This window comes from Anomalospiza imberbis, chromosome 1 (genome assembly GCF_031753505.1).
Source record: "Anomalospiza imberbis isolate Cuckoo-Finch-1a 21T00152 chromosome 1, ASM3175350v1, whole genome shotgun sequence".
Lineage (NCBI taxonomy): Eukaryota > Metazoa > Chordata > Aves > Passeriformes > Viduidae > Anomalospiza > Anomalospiza imberbis.
The window spans coordinates 33,112,448-33,133,550 of NC_089681.1; the positions used below are offsets into that span (position 1 = coordinate 33,112,448).

The 21,103-nt window shown below is 39.1% G+C and overlaps 1 protein-coding gene across 1 annotated transcript in view; it reads left to right on the forward strand.

Annotated features, from left to right (window-relative positions):
* The window catches only part of EYA1 (EYA transcriptional coactivator and phosphatase 1), a 155,877-nt gene that overhangs the window by 88,038 nt on the left and 46,736 nt on the right, over nucleotides 1-21,103 (forward strand). Inside the window, exons 7-11 of the mRNA XM_068186901.1 lie at nucleotides 1,070-1,139; nucleotides 1,541-1,686; nucleotides 5,695-5,832; nucleotides 12,379-12,461; nucleotides 12,874-13,060. Coding sequence (XP_068043002.1) covers nucleotides 1,070-1,139; nucleotides 1,541-1,686; nucleotides 5,695-5,832; nucleotides 12,379-12,461; nucleotides 12,874-13,060 — 624 coding nt within the window. The remainder of the gene's footprint in view (nucleotides 1-1,069; nucleotides 1,140-1,540; nucleotides 1,687-5,694; nucleotides 5,833-12,378; nucleotides 12,462-12,873; nucleotides 13,061-21,103) is intronic.

A 21,103-nucleotide genomic window follows, 5' to 3' on the forward strand; every position in this document is an offset into this window, starting at 1 on the left:
CACAGAAAAGAAAAATTATCGGATGTAGAAGGCACAGAAAGAAGCTGCCTGCTTCCCACCCAGAGTGTAAAGATGATGGATTTTCCCTGTAGCTGGCCAGGAAGGGGGTAGCTGGCGAGGGGCAATTATGTGTGCCTTGTTTATTTCCGAGTACTTAGCAATAAGGCCTGCTGTTTCTCGGGCTGTCTGATCTTACAGTAGTCTCACAACCTGCTGCCGACCCTTTCTTGGCAAAGGCTCCCAAGCCCACCTTGGGACCTAGAGGAGAAGTGAGACCCAGACAGTAACCAGAGAGGGAAGGGCTCCCAAGAATATCGTCCTGAGCAGAGGAGGCCAGCAGAGCTGCCACGCTCTGAGCAGCACCCAGAAATGCTGACAGAAGTGATGTGCTTCCCCCTGTGCTGGGGGAAGGCTCCGTGGCAGCAGCGCTGTTGGGGCTGCTCAGGGAGCGGCTCGTGCAGCCTCCTCCGCTTGCCTGTTTCACGAAGGGCATCTGCACCTTGGGCATCCTTCTGCAATACTGATTTGAAGGGCTGAAAGCATTTTAGACAGCAGATTAAGTGGAAGAAAATAGAAGTGTAATAAGGTAATGCATAGTCTGTATTAGGAATTTTTTTTAAAAGAGGCACGTGCTCTGAAGCGGGCCATATGTTTTCAATCGAGGCACGCATAAAGCTCCTTCATAAAATGTAGGTCTTAAAAATTCAAAAAGTTAATAAAATGTTGCACTTGAGATATCAACAATCCTTTGAAAATATGAAGAGAAATGTTTCCATTAGGAAATAGATTGTTTGCATTGAAAATGTTGCCTGTGTGCAACCAGAGAATAAACTGTGGCTCAGGAATTGTACAAAGGGGCAATTTAGTATTTGAGATTTGCAATCAAGGTTTTAATGTTAAGCATTCCTGTGTAGTTCCTCATAAAATATTATTTTCTATCTAAGGTATCAGTGATATTTGAATTTAATTAAAATCTTGTTAATACTCTGAAATTCTATTAGGAAAAATAATATTTATCTTTGGTGTGTGTATTTACACTTCTGTATGCTTTCTTTTCTCCTTGGTGCAGCAATTGGAAGCAGTGGTTTCAGCCCAAGACAAACACACCAGTTCTCCCCACCACAGATTTACCCTTCCAAGTATGATATCTTTTTAAAATAATAATAATAGTAGTAATAATAATAACTGGAAAAGGCAGATTCCAACCTCATTTAAAATAATAATTGAGTCCATCTGTTAAGTCATAATTTAAACTGCAGCAGCTTCTAGGGAAATTTTTCTTTTTAAATGCTAAGAATGTATTTTAAAAATATTTGTAAAGTTCTTATTTCACTTATTATTTTATTATTGATTTCTTATTGTTTCTTTATTATTATGTTATTATTTCTTTCTTATTTTGTCTCTTAAAGTTTCCATTCTCTAGCATAGCCTATGATTATGTGTTAATAAAGCAGCAGGATTATAATAAGGCTAAAAATAACTATGTGCATGTCTGTCTAATGCAGTGTCTGTCCTATTTTCTGTCACTTGTAATCAATAGCAGACCCTACCCACATATTCTCCCTACCCCGTCTTCACAAACGATGGCTGCCTATGGGCAGACGCAGTTTACAGCGGGAATGCAGCAAGCTACAGCCTATGCCACTTACCCCCAGCCCGGCCAGCCCTACGGAATCCCTTCCTATGGTAAGAAATCATGGCCGTGCTCTTTTATTCCTGAGGTAAATGTTCTTTAGATCAAGCCTGTGGGACCCTCACGCTAGTGCTTAGTGGGACAGCTGTGCTCTAGAGCATTTCTTGTGGAGGACTGTTAGTTTTCTCTCCTTGATGCTTACTTTATGTATTAAAGACCTAAAAAGGTACTCAAGAAAACAAGCACATTTTGGGGTCAAGAGGAGAGGCTCATCATTAGCTTATTGTTGGTGACATCAAAAATACAGCAGTGAAATGGGAAAAGAGATCTCGGGGTTTTCTTGACACAGGCCCAGCCCCTGGTGACTTGCTAAGGGCTCTGCTCCCCGGCAGTGCGTGAGGTTACATCGGGATGTAAAAGTCTAAATTTCAGCTGATACAGATTACTAGAACCCAGATGAATCTGCGAGGCTGTGCTGATTTTCAGAAGGAAAAAAAACTGATTCAAAAGTGCATCCATCAAAAAAAAAAAACCTCTTTTTCCAATGTTTTAAAACTCCCTGGAGGTGAAAATTGAGGTAAATTGCCACTAGAGCTCTGTCTGCCTGATGAAGGAGATAGTACTAAGTAGCAAATATTTTCCAAAAAATTTAATTTAAAAACAAGCTGCCATGGGTGAGACCATTTTCCTGCCAGACTGTCTGCTGGCAGACCACATAGCAGTGCAGCAGCAAGGATGCATTATTAGAAAATAGGTCTTATATTTCTCTGGGGGAATATATTAGAAATATACAATCCACATGCTTTGAGCAGTATATTTTGTAAAAATATGTTCAGATAATGTAAGTTTTATAACAAAAGGAGAGAACTCGCCATATAGGCTGTTCACTTTAAAAGTATTAAAAGTTTTAAGTGCAAAACTGGTGAGTCTCTCATCTTGAAGTCTGCAAGTTGAAAATCCACTGGATCTCAAGTATATCCTACGGCAGATTATGGTGAATACTAGGTAAAATACATTATTTTCCCCCTTACTTTGAGACAGATTTTTCAGTATAAATTGTATGTTTCAGTTTCAGTTCAAATGCACATATTTTAAACTTACACTATGAGATGGGGAGTCTTGGACACATGCACACCCACACACACACACGCATGACAGCTCCTGTTGCTGATGAGAGCTTGTCTGCTAATTCCACCTGGATCAGGGGGGATGACAACAGACAGCCCTTTTTCCCCACCCTGCTTTTGTTGACCTGTTTCTCCTGTGGACATCTCATGTTCATACTTGGCTGACTGCTAGGCTTGGGCAGCCCAAACAGTGACTTTTTTGTTTTTTGCTTGGTTCTTCTGGAATAAATCCTGACCTCACTGAAGTAAATTCTAAAATTCCCACTGACTTCAGCCAGGCCTTGATTTCACTACTTGAGTTTAGCTGTCTGACTGTCGTCGGAGCTGTAATTGAGAGTTGCTTTACTTGGCAACTGCTTGTGGGGGTTAACATGCTTGCTTGCTCTTTTGTTTTGGTTTGGTTTTTTGCCTAGTCCATCCCCCATGCCTAGGACTTCAGATAAATTTGCAATGTTTTACATTGCAGAACTACTTTGACCACTGAAATCCTCAGCTCTGGAGCCAAGAGAATTATGTGTTTCGTTCTTTTCAGACTTGTGCCTTGTGGCTGGTGCTAAGGTGCTCCTTGCTGATGTACTTTATAGGAGTAATATTTAAAAACAAACAACTGTTAAAAAGTTTTAAGACTTAACATATATTTTTTGCATATTTAAGGCATGCCGTATAATCTATGTGCCCAAATGAAATTGGGGAGCATTAGGACACTCATTTGCAATAGGCAAGAGCTGAAGCTTTGCTTAGAGCAAAAATTCTACTCTTTGATCTGCAGTTTAGACCACATGTACCCTCTGTCTTGCCTTTCTTTCATCCAGGCAGAAATCTTACAGCAGTATAAAGGGAGAAGACTTATGCCTATGTGAAAGGGAAAACTGAATTGAGGCCTCTTTCTTTCTGTTTCTTTACTCTGGGTCTACTGGAAGAAAGATAATTTGTTCCTGTATCAGCCTGCCTCAGGTTTTCTCTCTAGAGTGGAGTTTGGGAAGGTGCTGTCTCAACTGTACCTCTAGCCTCTTCATTTTTGCAGTTCCCCACCTCCACAGCCATGCAGCCATGCAGGCAGGAAGGGGGGTGGAGGGGAATGCCATTGACAGCTGCTGCCCTGGGGCTCCTGGCTCTGCTTCATCTGCAAAGCCCCTGAGGAGGCTGGAGAATTTCCTGAAGCTCTTTCCTCCTGCCTGCTCCAGCACTAGCATCTAGCAAAGGCTTTGCTTACCAACTTCTTTATCTTCCAGATCCTGACAGTCCTCTTGTGTCACTGTCCCTTCCCACTTCCTTGAGTACATTAAACTTAGCAGAAGGGAGCATCAAAGCTTGATGAGGGAAGGCTTTGTGGATGAGAGCAAGTGTGAGAGTAAGCCCCAGGAGATGAAAGCTCTTCATAGCATGGAGGTTTGCAGAAGGGCATGTCAATGCCAAGTTGTCTTCACTCAAGTGGCATCCTCCTACTGCTGCTTTTGATCATCTTCTGCTCCATCTGAGATGGAGAGTTGGATCAGGCTGTTAAAGGAAATTTAGATGAGAAATGTAATGCTTGATTTAGTTAAACTTTCTCTAAGCCATGTATAATCAGCATTTCATAAGTCCTTAAACAGACAACAAATAGGGATTGTTGATACCAAACCATCCACAGCAGGAGTTTCCCCTTGGAAATGAGGTGTCAAGATTCGTCATTTGAACTGCTTAATTGTAACATGAAACAGAAGAATCAAGTAAGCATCAGGGAAAAACAAGCAAACAGGTTTAGCTCAGCAGTTAGAAGGTCTGGCAGAAGGAATTGAGGTTAATTAATGACAACAGTTGAAAAATAATTACTTAGATGGTAGAAAATATGCTGCCATTTGTATATAGGGAGGTATTGAAGTTTTGCCAACGCAGTAACTTCTGAGCCCTCCCCTACCTTGAAACATTGTTGGATATTGTCTCAAGAAAAATCCAACCAGGAAATGGACTTAGATTAACAGTAATTTTCAAAGGAATGTTACTAATTCACACTTAGTTAATTCAGTTCAAATATTGTTGGTTTCTGAACAATGAGGTATCACTGAATGCCACAGTGAAACCTAAGACTATTGTATCACTTTTCCATTACTTTGGCTATAATTATTTTTAAATGGTAGTTCATACTGGGACAATGTTATAATTAAATCTAAGAGATAGAGGCTGAATTGTGTGCATTTCCTTAGTATTTTGCTTGCTGATACTGAAACTGGGCAGCAAATCATTCACTGATCAGACTTTGGATTATTTTATAACTAAATTTAGAAAGGAGAGAGTAATGTGGTATGTAATGGATTTCTCCATCAGTGCAGATTAATGACTCTGCTATGTTTTTCCCAGTTCAGGAGATTGCTTCAGGAATAGTTCCTGTCTCTTAGGTGCTTATTTGTTAAGAACTGAATTAGTGTTTAATAACCTTTGAAAAATCATCATTGCATTTAATACTGCTAGTTCTCTTTATCCACTTCTAATTCTTAAAAAATCCATTCTTGGAGCTGTGTAATTTTCATGTAGGAATAATATACAATGCAATTTTCATTTAGGTCATTAATGGGTAGATGGCAGGAGAGCTTGGCTATGCTATGCTTCATTAAATTCATATAAAGTTGCTAATCTACCTCTGTGTAATGACATGAATATATGGAAAAGTTTGCCTCTGGCAGGAAAGGAAAAAAGGAATAATGCAACTTCCTGTTCATGTACAAATTTCTTTTGCAGTTATTGGAAACACAGTTGTGAATGTAACCTCTCCCTGGTGAACTTCAGTTTTCAGTGTGCTTTTAGACTGCCCTTACCCTATTAATTTGTGCATGCTCTCAATATTTGTTCTCTCAGGCAATAGTAGGTATATGTTAAAATGGCTGTTAATGAAGTGATTTTATTTTCCATTCCTGTTTGAATATGAACAAATAGATTTGCTGTCACTAACTGATTTAGGTGCATTGTGGGCAGGCATCAAGACAGAAGGTGGATTGGCACAGTCACAGTCACCTGGACAGACAGGATTTCTAAGCTACGGTGCCAGCTTTAGCACACCTCAACCTGGACAGGCTCCTTATAGCTACCAGATGCAAGGTCTGTATAACCAGATATTACCATTAATTAGATGTAGCATGTAGCTAATGCTGTGGTGGGGTTTTTCCTTCTTATTTTGTTATATTCCTAGAATAAAAATGAATGTTTGCTTGAGCATTTAACTCTGATTTTATTGCAGTTGGAGATGAAATGATGATTGCCTTTGCTGAGAGAGCAACAGGCCAGCTCTCAGCAGTTTAAAAGACCCCTTGCTTCATTAAATTTTAAACAGTGAAGTATTCTAGTGTTATTACAGTAAAAAAAATGTATCTCTGAATAGCAGTAGTTTAGCAAATAGTGAACGAGACAAAGCTAGTCCTGTAAAACGTGACAGGATTATGAATTTAGGAAGTACCAAATATAATTTGACACCTGAGCGTGTTCGAGGAGGGAGAAGAAGATAAAAATACCTACTGCAGCTGTGGAGGTAGCTAAGTAATGATTGAAGTTTGTTTCTTTGAAGTCTATTTAAAAGCTGTAAGTCTTTGTATGTGCAGGCTATTATTATCAATTATATTTTGTAGATGTACTTGCCTGTTTAGTTTATTTAATGTCTTTCCACCTTGTTCTCCCAATTCCTTTTCCCTCTTCTGTATTGAGAAGTCACTGGGTGTGCCTGGTTCTGGATTGTTCACCACTTAACAGATATTTTAAAAAATCTTTGTTTACCAGAAATAGCTAATTTGGGATGTCTGCTGCAGGCCTTTTCACCCCTAAATTTGGCAGTAGATATCAGGTGTGTTGCAGATTTTGGAATTGTTGAAATAAGTCATCAATCACAGAAATGGACCATATTTTCTTATAAGTTTAACACCTTTGTATATTATCAAGCTCAGTCCAAAGTGTGTGCCACTAAGTAAGCACTCGATAAAATATCTTGAGATAAAAGTGCTTTCAGAGACTGAGTGAATAAGATTTAGCTTTTGTTCCACAGCTTTAAGAATATATTGATCCAGTCCTTTGCTCAGACACAAGAGAGATGTTTTTTGTTGCATTTTTTAAATCTTCTTTTGAACCGCATGTTGAGTAGCTCCATAGGGCAGAAGTGACCATCTGACATCTCAAATATTGATGATTTATAGTGTACTCTGACAAGCAAGAGGGACAGGACCAGAGTAGCACATGGATTTTAATCTACATGCTGAATAGTGATGATCTTCTCCTCATCAGAGTAAATACAACCAAACAAGGTTACTGGTTTTGCTTTCTGCAGGGAGCTACGCAAAAGAACTCAAGCAAACACACCTCCACACCCGCCTTCCCCCATCCAAAAATCCTACCTCTCTGTAGGAGAAATCTCAAAATCCTTGCCAGCAGCAGCTAAAATGAACTTCTGAATCAACATTTCAACTTTTAAGGAACTGATAATTCACAGTTGCTAGGAAATAGTATGATTGAAAAATCATGTCTGTGCTGCCTATAATTTCTATTGCAGTAGTGCCTTCATGCCACAGTCATATACTGGGATCCTGTTGTGTTAAATTCTATAGGCAAATAAAAATATAGTCCATAGAAGTTGGAGGCTAAAATTAAACACACAGGCTAGAAGAGCCTAATGAAACAATAAAGCTGACACTGTTTATATATAATAAACAGCTGGCACCCCATACTGGTTATCTAACAGCTGTAAAGGTGTTTTTTGTAAGATCTCAAGCAGAAGGATGTCAATAAAAAGGGATTTTAGGGAGGACAGGGAAATAGTTTTGCAGATGTCTATTGGAAACTCATTCAGTAGAGGGAGGGAAGAGAGAGCAGCATAGGATAATGTAGACAGTGCTTGGAAAATTTTAAGTGAAAGCTGTAAGTAATGTGAATGCTGGCATTAGTAGTGCAAAGCTAGGACTCTGTCAATAGACTCCATAGTCTGCCATAAAGGGTATTGCTTTTTGGGGTTTTTTTTGCTATATGCAAAATTTGTATCACAATCAGAATTGTCAAGCAGAATCACAATCAGAATTTGTATCACAGCAGAATTGTCAAGCTCAGCAAAGGGTGACAGTTGTCAAGAGTTGTCAAGGAACAGTAACATCTTGGAAAGCATTTCGGCTGTATACTTTGAGAGGCAAGGATCTTAAAATATTCTGCAAAAAGAAATATGTTAAAGATGACCCAGTTGTGAAGCTCTAATAAGAAAAGGATCAGAAGCATTGATGTAATGATGGATTTGTCTGCAGGGCTTAGCGGGGAGGGGGCTCTTAGCCTGGGTTGTGCTCGAGCTGTGCTGTGCTTGGGCTGAGATCTGCCTACCTGTGGAAGTCAGTGGATCACTAACAATCTGGCTTGGGCAGAAGAGCTACAGGTCAGACTTGGAGCGTCCCTGTGGTGTGTATGTCCTTTCTGTTGTGCTCATAAACAGCACAATGTGTGGGTGAGGGAAGGACTGGTCTTCTACAGAAACTTAGAGACCATAAGAATGCAAATAAGGAGAATATTTCAAATGAAAAGACTGGAGGAGTTGTTAGTTGCTAAGTAGAAAATAATCACATTTCTGATCAGGTCTTTCTTGCAGTTAAATGTTTGACAATATATGTCTATACTACACATGAGAATATATGTCTTTGTAATATTTTCATTAAGTAAACTTGTGTATTTGAAATAACTCTAAATTGACTTAATTCTTCCTTTTGATTGAACAGCTGTTAAAAGTAAACAGGAACATTTGTTTCTCTTTCCTGTTTTAATTTTGGAAGGAGAACCTATTCATAATTTCAACTATTGTTTAAGGACAAAATTGATTCTCATGACAGAAGACGGGGTTAGTGCTGCTGCTGTTCAGTTGTTTGTGCAGAAACCTCCAGAGAGGAAAATTAGTTTATTCTCCCTTTTCCCTCTAGCAGTGTATGGGCAGGCTGTAGCCTCAGCCTTGTCACAGCCTGCAATAGCTGTTCTTCATCTCCTGCGTGCAGCTGCTGAGCTGCTAAATGGAGATAATGGATCCCACAACCTACTCCGCAACGGAGCGTTACATGACAGCGGCTCGAGGCCCTGCTGGCATTCTTGCCTGCGGCAAAGGGGATTTCCTAGCGGCCTTGCAGTTGTCCTGCTCGTGTTCCCTGACTGGGGTTACCTCACGCTCCAAAGCTTTGGAGTTAATTCTGGTTCCTCTCCCTGGGATGAATGTCTCCCTGCAATGTAGAGACGCTGTCTCGCGGTGTATGTGCAGCCAATTAAACCCAGTGCTTTTCCTGACCCTGCTAAAATTTCAGCGTCATTAGTCACCGAACAATAGTGGAGGTAGAGGCTGCCAACTTATGAAAATTATAAGGAGAATTGCTGCCTGTGACTCCTTGCTAAGTTTATTCTGGTAATTGGATTTTTGTTTGTCACAAATCTCAATAAGGAAGTGTGCATAGGGGAGAGGGTGAGAAGAGTACTCAGGCGGTTCTGCCACACATCTCCCCACTCCCCTCTCCCCCCGCCTTACTTTATTTAACGAGTGTGTTCCTTAAGCTGTTTTTCATATAAGTTGCTTCATAGATGTTGAAAGACCACTTACATGACTAATAGCTATGGGAATGGGCCGTTGTTCCTATATAGGCAGATTTATAGGAATTGCACTGTGAGGATAAATGGAGTGGAGAAGGGCTGAGGCAAACAGCAAGGAGAGAGCTCCATTTGCATATGTCTTATTTGGGTCTCCTTTGATTGTGATAAAAAGCATGGCTTGTACCCTCCACTCGAATACCCTACCACTGGAAGGGTGCTAGACCTGTGATGAGCACTAGCATTGTTTTAGTTACCAAGGCTGTGATGATCGAGAATAACTATCCCATTGGTTTGGGAATTCAACCGTAAAAAAGTAAACGTTAAGGTATTTGGTTATTATTATACAGTATAAAAATATTGTGCTGGATGGCTAAGCAGTTACTAGGACAACAAGGGGGAGTTTGCCAAGGATTTTTAAACACTGTAAGCAAACGGAAGAAACCTTGAGTTTAAATAGCCCATCTGGCCGTCTAAGGCTTTCCCAAGAGAGCTGCACTAAACTTCTGCCACATACCCTGATGATAGACATAGCCCATGGCAAGGAGACTGAGCTAGGGAAGCAAAGGGGCTTCTGTGGCCAATACACGGGGGAGGACCTTATGCCGTGCCTGCGGCGGCACAGGGCGCGCCCCGCACCTGGAGCGCGCCCTGGTCCCAGCAGGGTCCGGCCGCCTTCCGATGCTGACTGGGATTCCCAGCTTTAATGTGGGTCAGAGCTCTCTGCAAAATAGACCTTTGACCCCCAACTTACAGCTTTTATCACATTTTAAAGCTATGTAGCTGGCCAACTTAGGGCAGTAAATCTCGCATGTTTTGTAGTGATTCCTATTTTAGTGTTTGTTCAGCTAAGGCAGGATAGCAGCTCTATGCCACGTCATGGCTGAATATTTAAAAAACAATTTGCAAAATCATGAGTATTTTAAAAACAACTTCAGGCCTGTAGTTCTGGGTGGCCCACAGAGCTGTTTCTGAGAAACCTGCTTCATGTTTGTTACGGTCTAGGAGACCCTTACCCCTCCTCCATAGAAGCCAGTGCTGACCATGAGATGAAAGAGAGATCTGCATGTTAGTGTGTGTGTGTGTGTCTTTGTCTGAGAGGGAGAGATGCTGGCTGGCATGTAATTACTTTTCTCATTTGCTCTTGCAAATTATTTTCCAAACTTTTTGAGGAAAGATAATGTATTCCTCAAACAAAGTCTGGGTTTTTTTCTACTTACAACTATGAGAGGCCTTTTATATCTTTTTGGAGTGGCTCAAACTGTGCGCCTTTAAAACCTGGGTTTGAATGTATTACTGCATCTTTGAAAAACCCTATAGAAATAAGAAGAGATGCAGTGACTTACACTTTTCCAGACAGTGCACTATAAGAAATAAAATATTATTTCAAAATTTTGCAATTTAAAATATTTTTCAGCTGTATTTTGGCTTTTGTGTTTGTCATAATAAAAAAAAAATCTGTTTTCCAATTTTAAATTAAATTTAAAACAACATGCTTTTCTCATTAGTACTGTTTATCTGTACTATCTGCTAAACTTGGATGTCAACTCTTCTGCTGAAGTAATCTGATTTTAGTTCACAGGATTAGTAGCATCTATCAACATCAGGGATTTTGCACTAGTAGAAGATAGAAGATAAATGTTTATCGTCATTTCATACATTAAGTTTAAGCTTCATCCTTTACTCCCACTGCTGTTGGACTTCTCATCTACTTCTTTGAGACTTCACTTGTATGTGATTTTAGTAACTTTTGCAGTCAAAACATTTAAATATTTTTCCTTCTGACTTCTAGCTACAATACCTCTTGGTTTGGTGGTCTTTTGTTTAAGAAAACTAAATAGCTCACAAATGTCCTTCAGGGGTTGTAGTAAGTATGGACCCCTATCTGCATTCTGTCCTCTTTGGAGTTGCAAGAAATGTTGCTTCTCCCAGTGATTAACTTCTTTTTGGATTTAGTTGTTAATTGGGTTATGTTGGGTACATCAGAAGCTTGGTGCATCTGTGTGCCTGACTCCCTGCTGATTTTCATCCCTCCTTGTCTCCTTTGCTTACCTGCAAGTTTTGCTCCCAAGGCCTCAAAGTATATCTTTGCACTGAGGCAGATTTTGATGGTGAGAGAGGCTGTAAACAACCTGTGCACTTTAATAACCTGCGCTGACTGTTGCTCTCCTGATGGATGAGTTCAATAGGTTGCCTCATTATAGACTTTGTGGTGGCTTATGTAGCTTCACCCTGTGCATCCATATGTCTCAGCTGGTGGCTGTGTCACTCCTGGGTTACAGCCAGCGAGGGCAAAACAGCTGAAAGGGGGTTGCTGCCCTTTTAGTGGAACAGCTTTTCAGGTTGGGTTTTAAACGAGAGCCCCATCTGTCTATTTTTGGTAGATCATGAAAGCTGGAGGAGGGAGATGAAGGCAGTAATTCAGTCTCTGGGCTAAATTCCATCTTGGGTCTCCCTTTTCAGAGAGGTACTTTTTTTCTTTTGTGTCATGCCCAGCACACTCTGTCAGAAGAGGAAAGGTTTGCAGCCCAAGGCTGTCTCTGATCGATTAGTGAGTCCTAATGGCTTTGCAGTCGGACTGAGCTGTTTGGAGCAGGGGGTTATGGCTTTTGCTGCTCCTGTTAGGGGCGGAGGCTCAGGGAGGGGAGAGGACACAGTTCTCAAAGGTGGCAGGAGAAACAGAGCTACCAGGCTTTTATGAGGGGCGATGGTGTCTCTTGGGACAAGGCTTACCCTTACTGTTCAACAGAAAAAAAAAAAAAAAAAAAGTAAAAAAAAAAGTGTTATTCAGAGGGGTGCAATAGCCAAATTTGCAATCAGACCTGAGGTGGGTCCAAAATTCCAGTCTAAATTTCAAGGGCATTTTTTTATTGCAATAATGAAACACAGACTGTAAGAACTATGAATTATCACTTTCTATGTATTAACATGTCATAGAGCTGAATTGCTCAACATATGGGAAATATTACAAATATGCCATGATGTTATGATATAATTGTGTGATAGAAGTTATTTTCCAATACTTTGTTTTAGTAATTCACATAATTTTTCATTTCATTTCAGGCAGCAGTTTTACAACATCATCAGGAATATATGCAGGAAATAATTCACTCACAAATTCTACTGGATTTAATAGTTCACAGCAGGTAAATTTGTAAATAGGAGCTCAGCAAACTTTGGCAAACATAGAATTCTCATGCAGTGAAAAAATGTAGCTCTTAAATAGCTTGTTGAAAGAAATTGTCATCTTTCAAGTTAAACTAAAGTTTATAATTGTTTTTCTTCAATCTGTCATCTTAGAGCTAATTGTCAGAGTTTGATGTTCTTATTCACACATCTTCAGCAGTGTGTCTAATAAACTGCTTGTATAAGAAGACATACTAAATTATGTGTAATTTAGATTTTCTTTTAATGCCTCACAGTTTTAGGTCCTACAGCATCCAGTCCAGGGAGCATCCGTGCTCAAAGTCTGACATGTGTTTGTAGTTATATTTTGTAATTTATACTAAAAAGTAGCAAAACTTTGATGTACTACTCAGTTGCTTTTTTGTCTTGCAGGAATATCCCTCTTATCCCAGTTTTGGCCAGGGCCAATATGCACAGTATTATAATAGCTCACCATACCCTTCACATTACATGACAAACAGCAACACCAGCCCTACGACACCCTCCACAAATGCAACATACCAGCTTCAAGAACCACCATCTGGCATCACCAGTCAAGCAGTTACAGATCCTGCAGCAGGTAATTACATGGATTTTATGGTCCCTGTGAGGCACGTTTTTGTAAGTTGAAAGGGGATTGAATTGGATTTTTTTTTGTGTAGCTGTTGATTTTTTTTATTATTATTTCTTAATCCTGAGCCTGTGACATATCTTAGACAGATTTTAACAGAAAATAGACTTAAGAAAAAAGAGGCTCAGTAACAGTTTTAAAGCTTATCTAGAATAGAAGTTGTTTGTATTTATTTGTAAAGTGTGTTAAAACTTGCAGGGTATGGATAAGTCTTTATGGTAAACAAGAACCTGGTGCTTTTAAGCTGTGTATTCATTAAGATAAACCCCTTTGATTTTTCTTAAATAAGACTGAAATCAAGAGGCCTTCAAACCATAACCCAACTGTCTACTTGAAAGAGAGCTTTTGAGTTCTTGATTTCAGAGGACATAATAATGCTTGCTATGGAGAGTTGAAATTGCACAAGTGTTTCCATTTTAAGAAAAGATTTCAGCGACTTATTCTTTTTCCCACTCATTTTACCTTTCTTGGTGGAATTTGGCAGTCCTTTACTATTTGAGATATTTTTTGACATTTATGCCAAACTGCTCCAGCTGTTTTTGGAAATGAGGGATGAAAAATATTTTTCTCATTATAAAAAAAAAAGTTAAAATCCATCTTTTTTACAGATCAAGCGTGTCAGTCATTAGTAGATGGTAGAAGTATGAAGTCTGTCAGAGAGAAAGTCCAAGGTTGCAGATGTGTTTCTTAGTAATGCAGGAAGAAGCAGTTATGATTTGGCAGCGGTATCAGGTGGTTTTGTTTCGGACTTCTTTGGGATGTGGTTGGTTTTAGTTCTCTTAAAGCACTTGATGGGACTGATCTTCCATGTGCAATGCTAAATTTTACTACAATTTGCTAGGCCTCTGTTGCTTTTCTGCATGAGAAGAAAACGTTATGCAGTGTTGTCTTTTTTTGAGACATTTGCTGCAAGTAGGGAAGAAAATACAGCTGGTGTATGCATTCATATAGACGAGGTTATGTGTGTGCACTGTATTTGAGAAAGGAATCTTTCTAAATATATGAGTGCTTATTGGGGTCTGTGGCATTTAGGTATGGATGCATATTGACGTCTGCGTAATTATCCTGCTTTTCACTTTTTAAAATTTTTTTGCTTTTTTTTCCTTGTGATTTTGTTTGCTTTTCTTTTTAAGTTGGAAGCGGTTAAGTTCCTCTTAACCCAAAACCCTAAGGTGATCAAGTTTTAGCTGTTATCAAGATACTAAAATTGAATCATTATATCATCTGTGTCTTGATCTTTTGCAAAGTCTTTGCATGTGTTTTTCTAAAGTCATTGATCTTTACTATAGTATTTACTTCCTAAAAGCTATAGTAAATGTGCATGTGAAGAGAGGAGGTCTAATATTCCCAAACTCAAGCTTAGTGGCTTGAAGACTGTCTTCCTATTTAGTTTTCTATGCCCTATAAACCTGAACAGAACTTTTCTTAGTTCCTTTTTAAGAAGTCTTTCTTTTCTCCCTCACATCTTCCATGATCTTCTTATGACAGTTTTGTCTAAAAATTTGGAAGATTTTGGTGAGTTTTCTCCTGGATGAGTTTTGCACCTAATCCTTCTTCTAATTTGTTATTTCATGTATTTAAAGCTGTACATCCATGGATGTCCTACCAGTGCTTGCTTAGCCCTTTCTCAGATGTGTTCACACCTCCTCTGGCATTGCTGGGACTTCCATTTCTTTTCCCAAGACATTAACATTACTGATTTAACAATTCTGAAAGTGTTCCTTCTAACAGTTTGCAAATTACAACTCTTAATGTAGCTTTGGGGTTATCATGGGCTGGCTGCCTCTACCAGAGGCAGAGGCACATTTAGGAAAGTACCTGCTGTGGACCATTCTATTAGAAGGAGCTGATGAAAGTCATCTCCATCAATGTGGTTGCAATCAGCAGAAGGTATAGGGCCAAATTTCTCCATTTTTCTTTATGCATTTTTTTCTTTATGCAGTTAGGTTAGGATAAAGCCCATTTAGGCTCCTTCTGTATTGCCTGGAGAGAGATGAACACTTCTAATTAGAGTTCAGTTTAACAACAGTCTTAATCATGAGATGCCAAAGCCTCTCCAGTGGTATGAAAGCAGTTTAAAGTGGCTGACATGCCAGTGCTGGCTTTCTAAGGAGAAATTAGGCAAGAATCTTCTGCTGCCTCACCTTCAATGCTGGTAGAAAGGAAGGAAGGACCCATCAGTGAATCCAGTGCTGTGCTTGCCATTTCTCCTTGGACAGTGTAAATGGTTGTACTTTTTTCTTGTTGAGATTTATTGCTAGCCCTCAGTTGAGCTCGTACCCAGTCTGCTTGTAAGACAAAGCAAGGCTGGGCTCAAAGGAAAGAGGGATCAACATGTAGGAAGGGAATGCTGGTGGCATGGGGACAAGACAAGTGGAAGGCATATTCAACAGAAGGAAATTCATAGTTGGGTCAAAAACACAGAACAAAAGAGCAAATTAAACACATTTTTATTACAATTAGTAAAATTTCTGTAGGCTGTTTTGCCACATCTGCTCAAGTTAGGCTGCTGATTCTTTACCACAACTGGAATGCTTCATATGAGGGTTGGTGGGGAGCAGTGCAGAGCCATCACATTTATTAGGCTAGGCTCCAGCTGCTGAATTGCAGCTGTCTATCCTTAGACATCTTCTATATTTAAAAATATGTAATCCATGTGGTTATGAACTATGCCAGGACAAGCACAGAACAGCCTTCAGACTTTACAGAGGCACCAGAATAATTTGACAGACATAGGTGGTTTCTATGAATTTGGGCCAATAAGTGAAACAGAAGAGTCTAGTAAGAAAAATGTGAAAGGGAGAAAGTAATTCTGTGCTGTCATGACATTTTTAGTAGAGTTTTGCCGACTCAGAAATCTCAGATAATTTCACTTGAAATATGTTTAATTCCTTGTCCAAATATAAAATAATCCTTTTATGATTTTCCTCAGTTACTAGTTAAATTTTAAAGTTTTTGCCATGCAATCCAGAACATGCAGGGATTCTTGCAGAGAAACCTAGGATTTTCCATGCTCAGTGTTTCTTCTTTCTCTTTGCTTTCAGGATTTGAAACTTTCTTCTACCACAGTCAGGATAAAATCATTCATTGCACAGATGTTTATAGTCTTTGTATCCATAAGCCAGATATACAAATTAATGTTATTTTCTTGTGAACAAAATTTTCTTAGTGATGTAATCAGAAAGTTGCTGATTTTTTTGTCTTAGCTGTAGTATCTAAGAGAAGTACTAAGAATTAAAATTATGAAAGAGAAGTAGATAAATGAGCAAATATTTTTTTCTCCCTTCCAATATTTAAATTTATTGAAATAGGTTGAGAGTGAGCAAAAGCAGTATTTCTTTAGGTTTCATGTAACTTAGCTGTGTAGCTCTTTGCTGCTGGATGCAAAAAGATGTGGATGCAAAAAGTTTATGCCAGTTCAAACATAACTTTGACAAGCTCAAATATTAAATTTACAGAGACAAGAAATTCTTGATGTACAAGATCACTGGAGACTGGGGATGAATTAGTGCTGTGTGGATATCTGTCCTTTTTATGCTTTCTTACTTAGTTTCCAGCTGTTTGCCATTGTTGAAACTTACCCTGGAGAGATGGAGTTATGCCCCCACCCACTATGCCTACCCTGATGATCAAAAAATTCTTAGTGCAACATTCATAACATTATTTCTAGGAGTTAATATAGAAAAAATACCTTTTCTAAAGCAATAATAATTTTCTCTTGCAATATTTCAACTCCATCATCACAACTGGTAATAAAAAGTTCTTGATTTGTGCAATATTTTTTTTTCATTCAGCCAGGAAGGCTGAATTTATCTTTCTATTTCATTTGATGCTGTATTTATAATTTATTAAATAGTGTTTCTCACAAGAGAGACTTGCATTGTTCTTGAGATTCAATCTCTTTCATTTTTCTTGGTTTCTGTAATAAGTGTGTTTAATATATTACTGGAAGGTTTGGGGGTTTTTTTTTGTATTACTCACATACTTCACAATGCAGATTAAAAACCTCACAAGGGCTGTGCCAGCCAACAAAACTTGGTCTCAGACATGGGCCACTATTTTGCTCTTAAAGACTAAACTTCTTTTTCCTTGAGTACTATATAATCTTTAGTATTACAAAAGGGAAAGCAACTTTTACAGTTTCTTCTTACTGTGTTTCATAACAATAAATTAGAGACAGAAAAGCAAGAGGGCAAATAGTTAATATAGGCAACTTTTCATTAATACCTGTATGAAAATAAATGCAGCTACATTCACAGTACATTTCTGGTATTCTAATGTTTGTTTGTTTTCATAAATATAAATAAAGACTAACTCTAGAGGATATATTTATACAAGGAAGGAAAATCATGGAAAATTCTGTAAAAACAGAAATTAAATTGGATACAATGATGAATGGCAAAGTGCAGTAATGGTTTTGCTTTTCTCTTAATGGTTGTTCTCCTGGGATGTTTATCTTTGGTTTTGGTGGGATTAAAAGTAACAATGATTTCAAATTGTTTGAAAACTGAGCTAATGAGTGAGGAAGAAATAACTACAAAGGATACAGGTACTACTGGCCCATTATGGATTGCTTCACCTTTTTTCTTCAACAAAGAATGCTGGAGAAAAAAAAAAGCAGATGACTGTAGGTTCTGGTCATATATAGTTTATAAATACTGTTATATATGATATTTTGTCATTATTTTAAATATGCAATCCTAAATCAAAACTTCAACCAGGCTTTGAAATAAATAATCATTTTTGCCACTATTTTTGACAGACTGTTGAGAGCTTCTGTCAAGTTTATAGCATGCTCTTAATTCTCAATATACAAACATATAATTTGTTTTTCAAGTGAAGATTTTGACATTTTGTCAAAACAGCACTAGAGATATACTTCTGTGATCCTGCCAGGAGGCATTATTGTATTTCTTGCAATATTTACTTAGTGCTTTTACTTACTACTAATACAGTACTATTTTTTTAATAGACCAGTGAAAAAAGAACATCCACAAATACACTTGATTCTGCTGCATTGTTTAATCCTGGTCCAGTTGTATGCAAGTAGAAGTTTGTGTAGGTGCTCATGGAATTTGTGTTTAGTTTTATTTATGCAAAAGGAAACTTTAATTATGCAAAAGTAAGAAAATCATAGTGTGAGACTGGCATATTCAAATTATTTGAATCTTGTATTTTTATTCTGGTACACAGGAGTTGAAATAACACTGGCAAAATGAAGTGTAAGAGAGAGAGCCATTGATCTGGGCACAATCTAAATGGAAAATTTTTTGTACATAGCTACTTGCAGAGACATTTGACTGTGCTAACTACCCAGGACCCACCTCATGCATGTAATTTACATTGTGACATGAGATATGATTACTTTGATAATGTATGTTTACTCTTTTTTGCATAACCTTTCAGTGTAGTAGGGAAAAAGTCTGATAAAATTTGCAATGCCTTTGTCAACAGCAAAAGCACTACCCACACACACACCAGCTGGATTTACCTAGAGACACACTTGAATTTGGGCTTTCTGGCATAGCCAGTTTGCCCCAGATTTGTCATTGAACACTATTGCTGTACATCAAAATCAACAGTAAAAAAATGCAGCAATTACTATGGGGGGGATTTTCATAACAAACAGAAATGAATTACAGAATATGGTGTTGCAAATGCTGTCTTTGCAGCTGTACTGTCTGTTCATAAATAATCAAGATGTTTTTATTTTTGAGAGGATGGAAAATTGTTCTGTGTGACAAAACCATCAACACTGCCCAGTGATGTATAAAGGGAAGTATAAGCTGATGAACACTTATGTCAAGTTGCAGTTTTAGGGTGCCTTGAAGCAAAGAGGAAAGTCTGGTACAGTATGGTTCACGTATTTTAGTTAAGCCAGAATGTAAACATATTTTATTTCTCACAGTTATGTTTTTGTCAGGCTTAATGTCACTGTATGCTACAGGGGTTGCTACCAGGTCAGAAGCAGGGCAGTACCAGTCACACCTAGAAAATAAGATATTTATAAAATCTGGGCTTAATTTTTTTTTTTTCTGACTGACTGTAGAAGTCAAGAGTGGGTCTTTTACACTTATCCAAGGTTCAGAAGAGTCTGAAGCAGAAATAAGCTGTAACATTTAGTGTCTGCCTGGAGCAAAGTACAGAGAGTTGCCATAGCAGGAAGATCTAAAATGATGTGTATGTCCATGGATGCAGAAAAGTAACTGTTGCTACATTATTGATACAATTTTGTGAAGGCATTGCAACCCAGGGCCGCTGCACTGGCTGTGGCCGTCCAGGCTGATGGATCCATGGGGCTGTGCCCTGCCTGCTGCAGGGTCCATCAGCAGGCACCTCAGGAGCATCAAGGACAGGCTAGGCTTGTGTAAGTTTTGCCCTAAGCACTTTTCCACATCCCAGAAATTTTTGTCTCAGGGGATTTCCAGACCTGCTATTGTTTGTGTGTTTAGGGTGTACCTGCATTAGAACTTTAATTTTGAGTAGGGTCTTTTTTGATGTGAAGCTTTGGCTCAGCAGAGTGGTCCTAGTGCACCCAAATGGAGTCCTTCCAGTCAAAGCTAACCTGGAAGGTGTCCTCCAGAACAACTCCTAATTGCTCCAGCCCCTACTGAGGATGCCCAGGAGATTAAATCAAAATGCACTTGCACTGAAATAACCTCTGAGAAACAGCCAGCGGAGCCTGATGTAGTTGCCACCACTTGCCTGATCTCACAGACCCAACTTGCCAATGTGGTGGAGCTGTAGCACCTCTGAATTGAATGCTTAATTTCCAGGGATGTCTTCAGACCCCTCTTGAACCCATGTAATATTTTGGGAGCCTGTCTTTTTTTTTTTTTTTTTTTTTTTTTTTGCAAAATGTGTACAAATCTCATATCTGAACTCCTTGTATTTAACCAGGCTGCTGCCAGCTCCCTTTGGTGATCTTGCTTTTGTGTTGGACAGGCAATGGATCTGATCCTCACCCTCTTCTCTGCTCATGATTATGTGGAGAGCAGGGTTTTCTCCTGCACTTTCTTGTGTTTGTGATGCTCAAGGACAGGATAAAATTGAATTCAGTGCTTTAGGAAAATCACCATTTCACTTGGCTAGTATTAAAGTATGTCTGGTACCATGAAGTCAGCTGAAGTTGAACAAATTAACCTTCTCTTACCAATGGTTATAGAGTAATGAGTATACTGATAACATGGCTTGTGGCTATGTAAATTTACTTCAGCATGTCTTCTGATGCCCTGGCAGTTAAATCTTTTCACTTAACCATTTTAAAAGCAAGCTAGGCTAAAGCGGTTTGGCAGGAATTACAGCAGAAGGTTAAAAAGCTGGTTAGGAAATCATGTCTAGAGAGAAGTCAGTGAGAGCTCACTGTTAAAACAGAGGGATGGCTACAGCAGCATTCCTCAGTGTCTGCCTTGGGGCTAGCACCAGACCACATTTTCATTAATCATTATGTGACAGAACAGAATGTGTTTGCCTATTAAATATGTAGATGACACCATGCTGAGAGGGGCTGCTTTGGAGACGGGATGAGAACTCAAAATATGGAGATGTGATCTGAATAGGAGCAGGTGTGAGGTATACATTTAGGCAGGAATGATGAACTGCACAAATGTGGGACGGGGAATGTTGGCAGCTTCTTCCAGGCTCTACCTTTCCCTGCAGACTGCTCTCAGTACTCCAAATATTAGTGGCACACAGAGTACCCTCAGCCACTGTTGTTTTTCTTTCTCCAGTTTGTCAGGGCTGGGCTTGTCAAGGCTCAGGGCTCAGGTGGACACTGAATTCTTTAACTGGGTTTCCTTTTGAGGCCCTGAGAGTGACCACTGGACACTGAGCTGGTGACACAGCCATGCACACAGAGGCTTCCCTTCACATACATGGAAAGGTTTCTTTTACGCAATGTCATGTTTTCCCCCACTGGTTACTGCTGTCTGTCACGCTGTTTGTAACACTGATCTCCTGGGCAGGCTCAGAAGTTTCAGGTATTAGCAATGT